The sequence below is a fragment of the Myotis brandtii genome, unplaced genomic scaffold, assembly GCF_000412655.1.
Source record: "Myotis brandtii unplaced genomic scaffold, ASM41265v1 scaffold3165, whole genome shotgun sequence".
Classification (NCBI taxonomy): Eukaryota; Metazoa; Chordata; class Mammalia; order Chiroptera; family Vespertilionidae; genus Myotis; species Myotis brandtii.
Window position 1 is genome coordinate 37,999 of NW_005362134.1, and position 13,197 is coordinate 51,195.

Sequence of the window (13,197 nt, forward strand, 5' to 3'; positions counted from 1 at the left end):
GAACTTCTGTGCTGGAGACACCCTTCTGGGGCAAGACTTGCTTCAGTGGGGCTGTAGTGCTCACTGAGTCTGCCACCTGAGTGTGTCCCTTATGGATCTGAGGAGTTGTAATCTGGATGGTCCCACTTGGACCACTGGGTACACTGGCTCTTGGATCTCTAAGGAGGTGCTAATTTAGCCTCTGCCTGAGGCTACCCAGCAGGAACTATGGCGAGATCTGCAGATTCCTCTTCTTTGTTTGGTGTTTTTAGGTGCCCAGATGAGGCCCAGCTGTGAAGCAATGCAAGCTGCTGTGAGGCCTTGGGCCTTATTTTGGAAGTTCTCGGTCTTTCTGACCCAGCTCCAGTTTGTTAGGTAATTTTCAGATTGCAATGGGCCAGGCCTTTCATATGCAAAAGCCTCTGCACACAGTTTTGGTGGGGCGGGGTCTCAGGTAATCAACAGGGCAGAGCAAACAGCTATGGCTGATCCTCAGCCCTGCCCTAAGAGGCCCCGGGTCTCAGTGTCAGGGTAATTGCTGCAAGCACCTCTGAGAGAAAACCGCCCTCGAGTTCTGACCAATGCCAGACAGTCCAGTTTCTCTCCATATGAGTCTGGGTCCTCAGAGACTCGCCCGGAACTGGCGTTCAGAGCAGTCAGGGGCTTGTGACTCCCTCCCGATTGAAAAAGACAACCGCGTCCTCAGTTGCCAGCCCTTTCTACATGCGCCTTCGTACCTCTGCACTTTACTTCCGCACCTCCTCTGAGTCTCAGTGTGCTTTTCTCTTTCCTTCTAGTTGTAGAATTTCCACTCAGTCAGCCTTCCTGTAGTTCTGGATGATGTCCGTTTTGTCTTTTAGTTGTATTTTTAAAGTGGTTGTGTGTGGCAGCAATTTCCGGTGTTTACTTATGCCACCATCTTGGTTTATCTTCTCTAGTAGTTTTTTGATGAAGTCTTTGGGGTTTTCTATGTACAATACCATGTCATCTGCGAATAATGACAGTTTTACTTCTTTTTCAATTTAGATGCCTTTTATTACTTTTTCTTGTCTGATTGTTATGACTAGCACTTCCAGTACTAGGTCAAACAGTAGTGGTAAAACCATTTCTTAGGGGAAATGGTTTTAGTTTTTGCCCATTGAGTATGATGTTGGCTGTAGGTTTGTCATATATGGCCTTTATCGTGTTGAGATATGTTCCCTCTATTCCCACTTTGCTGAGAGTTTTTATCAAAAATGGGTGTTGGATTTTGTTGAATGCCTTTTCTGTGACTATTGATATGATCATGTGATTTTTGTCTTTTAATCTGTTTATGTGAGGTTTCACGTTTACTGATTTGCAAATATTGTACAAGCCTTGCATCCCTGGAATAATCCTACTTGATCATGGTGTATGATCTTTTTAATATATTGCTAGCCTAGGAGCATGTCCATGCAACATCCACTTACTCTGCAGCCATTTTTAATCCTCTAGACCAGTGGTTCTCAACCTTCTGGCCCTTTAAGTATAGTTCCTCATGTTGTGACCCAACCATAAAATTATTTTCATTGCTACTTCATAACTGTAATGTTGCTACTGTTATGTATCATAATGTAAATATCTGATATGTAGGATGGTTTTAGGTGACCCCTGTGAAAGGTCGTCCAACCGCCAAAGGGATCACGACCCACAGGTTGAGAACCGCTGCTCTAGACTATTTCTCTTTTATAGAAGAGTTTTAGTTTTTCAGCAAAATTGGCACCCTCTCCCACCTTCTCTTTGAGGTTCTGCAATCTGTTCTGTGTTTCTATGTCTCTGGAACTTTTTGGAGAGTTCTTATATACCTCTGCCCCCACATACACAGCCACCCACATTATCAACATCTGGCAGGAGAGTAGTAAATTTGTTGGAATCAGTGAACCTACATTGACACATCATAATCACCCAAAGTCCATAGGTTACATTATGGCTCACTTTTGGTGCTTTACTTTCTATGGTTTTTTGGAATATAAAATGACATGTATCCACCATTATAGTGTCATATAGAGAAGTCACTGTGCTCTGCCAATTTATCCTTACCTCCCAAACCCCTGGCAATCACAGATCTTTTTACTGTCTTCATATTTTTGTCCTTTTAAGAAATTCACATTGTTGGGATCATATATATAGCTTTTCAGAATGTCCTTTTTTCAACTAGTAATATGCAGTTAAGGTTCACCCGTTCTTTTTATAGCTTTAAGGCTCATTTTTTTTTCACATACTGAATAATATTTCATTGTATAGATATACCATCATTTATTTATCTGCTCACCTACTGAAGGACAACTTAGTTGCTTTCCAGTTCTGGCAATTACAAATAAAACTGACATAAACACTGTTGTGCAGATTTTTGTGTGGACATAGGTTTTCAACTCATTTGAGTAAATACCAAGGAGCACGATTGCTGGATCATCTGGTAAGGGTGTGTTTAGTTCACTAGGATTCTGCAAAATGCCCATATTACTTTGCATTCCCACTAGCAATGTCTGAGGGTTCCTTTTGCTCCACAATCTTGTGAGCATTTGGTGGTGTCAGTGTTCTAGATTTGGCAGTTCTAATGGGTGAGTAGTTGTAGCCCTTATTTCTAAAATCTAGGCATTGATAATATACATTTCCCTGTAAGCACTGATTTAGTTGCATCAAATACGTTTTGTTTTTGTTTTCATTCATCTCAAAGCATTTTAAATTTCCCTTGTGATTTCTTCTTTGACCCATTGTTTATTAAGGAGTCTGTTGTTTCATTTCGGTGTATGTGTAAATTTCCCTTTATTATTGAGTTCCAATTTCATTTATTTATGTTCAGGTAATATAATTTGCATGGTTTCAATTCTCTTAAATTTGTTGAGATTTGTCTTATTTGGCATCTTATTTTTGCATAGAAGTTAATTTGATACCTGCTTGACATCTCCCATTGGATATCTCAAAAAAACTTGAAGATTTTGCACAAAATCACACCCTTGACATTCCACCCCCCATTCACTCCTCTTCCAGTATTTCCATCTCAGTGAAGGTTCCACTATCCCATGCATATCTCTGGCATGAACCCAAGATCATCTTCTATATCTCCAACTCCCTTTCCCCATAATTCTAACCTATTGGATTTTACTTTCTTTTTAGATCTCTTAAATCCATTCACTTTTTCCCATTTCGATGGCTGACACCATAGTCCAAGATGCACCTATTTCTTGCAGAAACTCTGGTAAGTTTTCTCACTGCAACCTCTCAACATCTTTATTGGAAAACTGAAACTTTCCTATGAACTGGTTTCCCAATCTCTACCATTGCTATCCTCTGCTCCCAGTTTTATATGGTAGTCTGTTTCTACTTTGTAAATGTACTGATTTTATCAACCTTTTGATTATAATCACATTGCATTAGAAAAAACAACCCCAAATTCCAACAGGGCCTTGCATAGACAGTCTTACTTCATGACCTCTGAAGCCTCCTGTGGCTCCTTTGCTCTCCATCCTCCAGCCTCACTTGTCTGCTTTCAATCCCATGACAGCCCATCCCCCCTCCTGCCACAGGGCCTTTGACCTTTCTGCCCTCCTGCTTCACTTAGGTAAACCCTCTGTATTCTTCACATGTCCTTCAATATTCACTTTATAATGTAGTTTTCCACTGAAGGCCCTTATCTGGGCCTGTAATGACACATTTGCTTGTGTGGTTAATGTCAGTCACTTGCAAGTTCTGTGGAAACAGAATCCTGTCTGTGTTTGCTTACTGCAGTAGCCATGGTCAGAGAGGGGCTCAATGAATATTTGTTGGATACAAGGATTTTTCAGGATGATCACTTAGTAATTTTATAATGTCTAATCACTGGGATGTACATCTGGAACTAATATAATATTGTATGTAAACTGTAATTGAAAAATAAAAAATGTTAAAAACATAAACAAAAACAAAAACCACACACGCATCCTAGACACAACTTATACCTTGGGTCTCCTGTGCATCCCCGTTTCAGATCAGAACCCAGGCCAGACTCACCTCAAGGTTGCCAGGTGGCAGTGAGGGCTTTTCAGGGCGTCACAAAGACTCTGTACTGCAGAGCAGCTCAGAGAGTTCCCACTCAGGTCCAGCTCACGCAGGCTTCCAGGGACTTTGAGAATAGAGAAGAACATCTTCCACCAGGAATCTGTAAAAGGGCCCCAGCTGTACCTGAGGGAGAGAGAGGGACAGGGGAGATGTGACCGGTGTGTGGGGGGACTTATGTGCACACTGTGCTCAACACCATGGGGTTTGGCCCCTCTGAGTGCCAGGCTGCCATGGGCAGGGCTATTGCCAGGGGTGATCTGTCTCTGGAACTGCCCCTCTGCTCCCACCACCCTGGGCTAATTGCCCCCGTTCCTTGTGGTTTCTCACGGTGCAGCCCTTGCCATTCTACATTGCAGTGCTCATTTAGTGTGTCTGTTTCTGCATCAGTCTGGCAATTTCTTGTGGGCTGGGGCGGATGTTCATTTTTTTATTTTTATCTTTAGTGTCCAGCATAGGGCCTGACAAAGACCTTGGGGATGCAGACAGTCTTCCTCTCATCAATGCAGACATGCCTTTCTTCCTTTGGCACAGACTTTGTAAAGTCCCAGTTTCCAGAAAGGAAAGGAAGAGATGGGAGGTGGGAACAGAACCTGGGAGAGGTGTTTTAAAGGTAGTTTTGTGATGGGATTGTTGATTATGACTATATATACTGTTGTCCAGATTGGCTTGCATGGGACCATATCCCCTTCCCAGGATAGCAATACCATAGAGAGGTTCCCCAGGAGAGAGATGACAAAAGGGGTTCTAGGAGAGAACATTTGTAGGATGTGGGAGAGGAGGATGGGCTTTGTTTGAAAGTTATAGGCTAGACTGCCTTGTATAATTTCCACCAATTTAAATTCTACATTTCACACACTATTTAAGTGATTTCATCTACTTCCAAATAAAATAGATAAAATAGATTTTATCTATTTCAAGATGCAAACTGCCATCTCTATTTTATTGCCAGATAAGTCCACCTTGATAGCCCAGTAGCACCTTGCCCCAATCACCCAGCCCAATATGTCCCCAATTCCATTCATCTTTCCCTTCATGTCTGCAGACATTGAATTAACTGGTAAGTGGCTCGAGTCTCTTATCCAGGGGTGGGCAAACTTTTTGACTCGAGGGCTACAATGGGTTCTTAAACTGGACCGGAGGGCCGGAACAAAAGCATGGATGGAGTGTTTGTGCAAACTAATATAAATTCAAAGTAAACATCATTACATAAAAGGGGACGGCCTTTTTTTTCCTAGTTTTATTCATTTCAAATGAGCCGGATCCGGCCCGCGGGCCGTGGGTTGCCCACGGCTGCTCTTATCCCCTTTTTTTGGGCTGTTCTGCATTTTCTGTCTGGGATAATCGGGGCCAGGCTCTGGGCTGTGACTGCACAGCTACTTCCTAGCCGACATCCAGTGCTGGTCAGGACACACTCCCCGGGAACCAGGTTCCCTGGTCCACCTGTCTGTGGGGACGCCTACTGGTCAGGTGTGATTGCCCGAATGTTTCTGATGCTCATGAGGAAGGGGACACCTTTCTCTAACTTAGTGTCCACGGGAGATTAGACTCAAGGCCCACTTATGGGGAACACACAGTTGGCCATTCCCCGCACCACACCCCTGGGATGTCTTCTTAAGAATCTGCAGGCCTTAGGGTTCGCTCAGGACTTATGCCCCAAGTGCCTCATTTGCTATTGCAATACCGCTGGGCCGCAATACAAATTAGACAATGGGTCCCAATGGCCTGAGAATGGTACTTTTGATTTCCAAATTCTCAGTGATCTTGACAACTTCTGCTGCCGGCAGGGCAGATGGCCTGAGGTCCCATATATCCAGGCTTTTTTACACTCAAGGACACATCCTTTTCTCTGTAACAGCTGCTCTCCCTCAAAGATTTTCCTTCCTCAGGCTAAGCCCCACTGCCACCCCATCTCAAATCCTCCTCCTCCTCCACCACTTTTGATCCCGCTAACCATCCCCCAATCCCCCAAACTACAGCTCCTCAGCATCAACAGCCTGAGAGTCCGCCACCCTACCCAGCAGATCTCCGCCACCATCCTAACTCATACCAGCTCTGAAGCAAGTTTTAGGCTCTCTTTCTCCCCCCACACTGGTACTAGCCTTAAAGTGCCCACTTCGGGAGATTGCTGGCACCAAATCTGGCTTCATGCCCAGGGCTACCTGAATATTCTCCACTGGCAGGCCCCTGCCCTCCCAGTCAGAGCAGATGCTGTCCCTATCAGGGATCCAAAAAGGAACTATCAGGAAGGGCAGACAGGTCACAGGTCTCGAGACCACATGGTTCTCTGCCTGCTAGAAGGACTGAGAAAGCCAGCCCACAAAGTAGTTAATTATTAAAAATAAGCAGAGATAACCCAGGGAAGACATGAAAATCCTGCAGTCTTCCTCTCTCGCCTTACATAGGCCATGAGAAAATATACCAACCTTGACCCTATAGGCCCAGAAGGAACTAAACCCCAAAAGGGACGTTTTAAACATGATCTTTAAGGTTTTTAATAATAGAGACAAGGAGACCCAAATCCAAAAACAAAAACGAGATCAGGCCAAGGCTGAGGCCCAGACGAAGGCCTTTCAGCCCCTAGCCACCACTCTCATAAACCCCAAATAAAGTTCCAGTCCTCCAACCAAGGGTAAGTCAGGGGCTAAGCCTCCTCCGGGACCATGCTTCAAATGCAACACGAAAGTACACAGGACCAAGTGCTGCCCAAACCTGAGACCCCGCCTGGGCCCTGCCCAAGGTGCGGGAGGGAAGGCCACTGGAAATCAGACTGTAGTCTGGCCTCTCCAGGTCAGAACTCAGCAAGGCCACCCTCTGGATCTAGTTTGGAGCTCCCAGACCTCCTGGGACTAGACTGAAGCTGCCCAGGCCTCAAGAGGGCCCCACAGACTTACATTACCAGGACAGAGCCTCGGTAATGATTGTGGTGGCAGGTAAGCCGATCTCCTTTTCAAGTGACACCGGGGCCACTTATTCTGCCCTCTCCGAATTTGCTGGGACCCTTGGCCCCTCCTCAGTCTCTATTATGGGGGTTGACGGATTTGTCTCACAGTCATTAGCTACCTCACCTCTACACTGCATCTTACTAAATACCCCCTCATCCACTCTTCTTGCCTGACAGGAGTGGTACACGCATCCCCTCATAAAGCCCAGTCGTCTTAAATGACAGTCACCTACTTCAGTTTCACTCTCATCCCACAAAGCTGTGCCATTCCTTAGACTATAAACATCTTATCTCCTCCATGACTGTCTCCTCCTCTAAACAAGAAATACTCTCCATTCTCGGACTCGGTAGATACTCTCGCCTCTGCGTTCCCAACTTCAGTCTTCTTGCAAAACTCCTCTATACCATGACATGGCGAAGAGACTCTTCACTGAGCCTTTAGATCCCAAGGCCAGCATCCTCACCCCTTTATGCTCTGAAAACTGCTCTGACCTCAGTACCTTCTCATATCCCCCCAACCCCCTTTTCCAAGAACAACATTCTATACTGCAAAAACTACAAACGCTTACTTAACAGTCTGGCTATTATCAGAAGCTGAACTCATTATCAACCAAACCTTAGCATGTTATATTGCAGGAAAAATGTGGCAGTTTTAAATCCAAGCGGCTAGAGGCCTGGGAGAAGGCTGCTGGGCCTGCTCCCTCCTCCCCCTGCCTTTTCTCCAGTTTCATATGCTTATACATACTTTTCTAAAGTCTTTGGCAACTTAAACGCTTTAGAGCATTGCTGGATTCAACGATAAACATCTAAATATTTCAATAAGTTTTAAGTTCACCTGATTTTAATTTTAATTACAGAAAATCTATAAAATAAATTTAGAACTGTTAATGTAATGTCTTGTACTTTATTAAAGTTATATTTCTTAAAAGTGAGAATGTTCATAAATATCAAGTTAAGAAATGCTGGTTGTTTACTCTTTTATTATCATTGAAAAATTAAGGTTTAAATATTGTATGGTTTTCATAACAGAGGACATAAGGTATTTTTAAAGGAAAACAAGAGTGAGTTAAAGTTGTAAGAATGTTTATGAAAGTTGTAAAAAGGTTCATGAAAGTTATAGAAGGTTTGTAGGAAAAATGTTAAAAGGGAGTTATGTACCAGGGAAGTCTCTGAGCAAACAGCTATAACAACTACACATTTCAGTGTGAGGAGGAAATTTTCATGGTTGTCATATTTTATTATTAAAAACTAGTGGCCCAGTGCATGGATTCATGCACTTGGAAAGGAAATTAATTAGAAGGTGTCCAGCGGGGCAGGATTGAGTGAGACGGGCCAGACATGCCCTGGAGCCAACCTCCTAGGGTCCCTCCCCAGCTGGCTGCACCTAGGACAGCTTGAAGGGGTCCCTCCGGCAGGTGGGGTCCCTCAACCTGGCCTGCGGGGATCGGGTTTAAACTTGCTTTCTGCGTCATAGCTACTGGTTGGAGCATCTGCCCCCTAGTGGTCATTGCACATCATAGCTACCCGTTGGACGGGCAGGTGGGTGGACAGTCACTTAGCCTTTTATATATATACTAGAGGCCCGGTGCACAAAAATTTGTGGATGAGGGGATGATGGCTGTTTGCAGCTGGTCACACCCCCTTCAGGGTGGGGGTCCCCACTGGGGTGCCTGGCCAGCCTGGATGAGGGGATGATGGCTGTTTGCAGCTGGTCACACCCCCTTCAGGGTGGGGGTCCCCACTGGGGTGCCTGGCCAGCCTGGATGAGGGGATGATGGCTGTTTGCATCTGGTCACACCCCCTTCAGGGTGGGGGTCCCCACTGGGGTGCCTGGCCAGCCTGGATGAGGGGATGATGGCTGTTTGCATCTGGTCACACCCCCTTCAGGGTGGGGGTCCCCACTGGGGTGCCTGGCCAGCCTGGATGAGGGGATGATGGCTGTTTGCAGCTGGTCACACCCCCTTCAGGGTGGGGGTCCCCACTGGGGTGCCTGGCCAGCCTGGATGAGGGGATGATGGCTGTTTGCAGCTGGTCACACCCCCTTCAGGGTGGGGGTCCCCACTGGGGTGCCTGGCCAGCCTGGATGAGGGGATGATGGCTGTTTGCAGCTGGTCACACCCCCTTCAGGGTGGGGGTCCCCACTGGGGTGCCTGGCCAGCCTGGATGAGGGGATGATGGCTGTTTGCAGCTGGTCACACCCCCTTCAGGGTGGGGGTCCCCACTGGGGTGCCTGGCCAGCCTGGATGAGGGGATGATGGCTGTTTGCAGCTGGTCACACCCCCTTCAGGGTGGGGGTCCCCACTGGGGTGCCTGGCCAGCCTGGATGAGGGGATGATGGCTGTTTGCAGCTGGTCACACACCCTTCAGGGTGGGGGTCCCCACTGGGGTGCCTGGCCAGTCTGGGTGAGGGGCTGAGGGCTGCTTTCAGGCTGGCGGTTGTTGACTGAAGCTCCCAACCGCTCCTTTTTTTTCTCTTTTTTTTATTTTATTCTGGGCCAGCTTTAGCTCTGGCTCTAGCTCTGAGGCTTCGTATCTGGTTTGTTTGCCGTTCTATAATCGAAACAATGTATAACTTCAGCTCTGAGATCCCGGCAGGCTGAAAGCTGGTTTCTGGGGGTTTGTTTAGCTACTACATTTGCAACATAGTACATAGTTGCTTAGAGTTGCAACTCAGAGGCTGGCAAGTCAGGTGGGGAACGTTGGAGTTTGCAGTCACTGGAGCAAGCCTCATGTTCACTTCCAGCTGCCTGGCTGCCGGCCGCCATCTTGGCTGACAGTTAATTTGCATAAGGATACGCTGATTAGCCAATGGGAAGGGTAGCGGTCGTACGCTAATTACCATGTTTCTCTTTTATTAGTGTAGATCCTTTTATATATATAGATGTCTAGCTTTCAACTAAAATCTATGAAACAGAATTATGGCTCCTACACAGTGGAAAAAAATAGGCAATAGAAGCTCTTCCATAGAGGAAACCCAAGAGTTGGTCTGATGAGATAAAACTTTAAATGTTACAAATATGTTCAAAGAACTAAAGGAAACCACATCTAAAGAAGTAAAGAAATGTAATGAGAATGATATTTCACTAAATAGAAAGTAACAATCAATAGATAGAAACTGGTAAGAAAAAACCACAGATTAAAATTCTGGAGTTTAAAAATATAATAACAGATGTGAAAAATTCACTAGAAAGGTATAACAGACATTTGAGAAAGCAGAAGAAGGAGTCAGCATACTTAAAAGATAGGTCTACTGATATTAATCAGTTTAAATACTAGAAAGAAACAAAAGAAAAAAAATACCAACATACCAATGGCATACTAGATATGCATATTAGACTCTCAGAAAGAGGGATAAGAAAAAGACAATATTTGAAGTAATGTTGGCCAAAAACAATTCACAATTTATGAAAAACATTAACCTACACACTCATGACTCTCAACAAACACAAGTTTCTGTGTACTGAGTGAACACTGACCTAGAACTTCCCAAAGCTTTTAGATGACAAATATAATTTGTTTGTTGGGTTAGCCTCATTGTTTTATTAGATCTCAATACAATAAAATGAGTGCCTGATGCTTTTACTAAGGAAAAGAAAAAAAAAAGGAGTTATATAATTGATATAGGCCAATAAACCAGAACAAGCAGAATAGGGAAACTGAGATAATCAAACAGCAGTCCACAGCCATTTAGTAAATCCTATCTTCCTAAACCACTTAAGGACACTTAAAAGTAAATAATTGAAGAATAAACCTCATTTGGGTATATTAGACTACAACCCTCCAAACTAATGTCTCTTTCCTCCCACTAGGCCATTTGACATAACTCTCATTGTTCTAGCTTTTGCCCCAGTAATAATAAAATGTATAAAACAGTTTGTCTGCATCAGATTACAAGCCCTACTTGTACTCAGGAAATACCACCCCTAGATACCATCAAAACCTCCTTTTGTGCCCAGGCCTCATCATCCCTCTGACCCCCAGAGCAAGGACAATGGGCCAGGTCCAGGTGTAGAAACTCAGCAGGGTAGAAAGCTCCAGAGGCCTAGCAAGGGACAAAACTGGGGGAAAACAAAAACCTCGCCCCCAGGGTAACCTACCCTCCCATTAGCCTTCCTGGAGAAAAATAGCCCCTCTCTCATTTCAGCCAAATGACTACTAAATTATATACCTAGACTTTCATATTCCTGCAGATCGTTAGTGACAACATTTCCCCACCTGGCACAGACTATCCCATCCGAAAAGTGCAAGATATTTTCGAATTCATTACAGACCTCTGGCTCCAGAGCGATTTACAGGATTTCTCTCAAGAACACATCTCTTTGTTCACCTTCACAGTGCTCTTATATTCCTAAAATGGTCCCCCTACTAGCCCTAGACCAGCGGTCACCAACCTTTCGAACCTCACAGACACCAGTGGTCTGTCTGCGGACCACTGGTTGGCGACTGCTGCCCTAGACTATCTTTTAGCCAAAGAGGGAGGGGTTAGTTAAATTGCTAACACCTCCTGTTGTTTTTTATCTAAACTCTACAGGTCAAAGAGAGGAAACACACACATTCTATAGAATACTCAATGGCCCAAGGAGATCAGTCAGGACAGCATAGTCCATATGGTCCAGCCTACAAGCAGCTCGGCCCAAATTAACTCGGCTTTTACCCCTTTTGGATCCCCTAACACTGTTTCTTCTCCTCCTCCTCCTCCTCCTTGGGCCCTGCACTTTAAAATTAGTTACCAAGTTTATACAAACAAAATTACAAGTCCTAATTAACTAGACAGTAAGACAGTTTTCCTTACCAAAGTAAAGGGACCCTTTAGGCCTATATCCCAGGAAATAATCTGAATTTACTCCTTAGGCATCCGTGACACCCCCTCCCATGCAAGAAGCAGACTAAGAGAAATGGCGACCCCATCCCCCTTCTTTTCCTTTATATATACCCTTTAAGATGGAAATGAAAGGGTTAATCAAGAAATAGGGCTCTCACTTAGCAGAAACTAAGTTTGTTCTACAAGCCTAAGCTTTGCAAATGTTCCCCTTGAGCGAATATCTTACAGGAACCTCTGAGACCACAACTCTTGCACAGCCCAGATACATGCATTAACAGAAGCTGCTTGCATCACAGCCCATAGACATGCGTCAGCAGAAGCCACCTGCAGCTCTCCTTAAGCACCTAAAAAACCTTCTTCCTCCCCCATTTGGGGCTGACTTATTTCTCAAACTCAGCCCATCTGCAGCCAGACACCTTAAATAAATGTCATTTTGACTACATTAAGCCTTGAGTCAGTTTTGTGCAACCTTGGCACAACTCGGAACCTTTCACTGTTATATTAGGCTACTTCAAAATATAAGAAGAAAGTCTTAATATAAAAATAAAGGGCCCTAGAGCATCATCCTGCGGACTGAAGGGCCTGGGTTCAATTCTGGTCAAGGGCACATAGCCAGGTTGCAGGCTTGATCCCCAGTAGTGGGCATGCAGGAGGCAGCCAAAAATGATTCTCTCTCATAACTGATGTTTCTTTCTCTCTTCTCTCTTCCTCTCTGAAATCAATAAAAATATATTTCAGAGAAGCTGAGGAGAAACCAAGATGGCGGCATAGGTAACCACCAGAGTTTGCTGCCTCGCACAACAACATCAAAAATACAACTAAAAGACGGAACGGACATCATTCAGAACCACAGGAAGGCTGGCTGAGTGGAAATTCTACAACTAGAAGGAAAGAGAAAAGCTTACTGAGACTCAGAGGAGGAGCGGTGCGGAAGTAAAATACTAAGGTACAGAGGCGCACGCGGAGCAGGCCGGCGGCTGAGGGCGCGGTTGACTTTTTCAATCGGGAGGGAGTCTCAGGCTCTGAGCTCCAGTTCCGGGCAAGACTTTGGGGACCCAGACTCATACGGGAGAAGCGGGACTGTCTGGCATTGGTCGGAACTTGAGGGCAGCTTTCTCTCGGAGGTGCTTGCAGTGATTACTGGGACACTGAGAAGTGGAGCCTCTGAGGGCAGGACTGAGAGCAGCCATAACTGCTATCCCTGCCCTGTTGATTTCGTGAGACCTGCCCCGCCCAAGCCCTGCACGGAGGCTTTTGCTGGGTAGCCTCAGGCAGAGGCTAGATTAGCACCTCCCTAGAGATCCAGGAGCCAGTATACCCAGAGGTCAGAGTGGGACCATCCAGTTTGCAGCTCCATGGAACCATAAAGGACACACTCAGGGGGCAGACTCAGTGAGCA

General features: G+C 45.3%; 1 protein-coding gene across 1 annotated transcript in view; it reads right to left on the minus strand.

The window, feature by feature from the left end:
- The window catches only part of LOC102262809 (NACHT, LRR and PYD domains-containing protein 1), a 22,974-nt gene that overhangs the window by 5,050 nt on the left and 4,727 nt on the right, over window positions 1-13,197 (minus strand). The window contains exon 2 of the mRNA XM_005870313.1: window positions 3,988-4,158. Within this exon, the coding sequence (XP_005870375.1) occupies window positions 3,988-4,158 (171 nt within the window). The remainder of the gene's footprint in view (window positions 1-3,987; window positions 4,159-13,197) is intronic.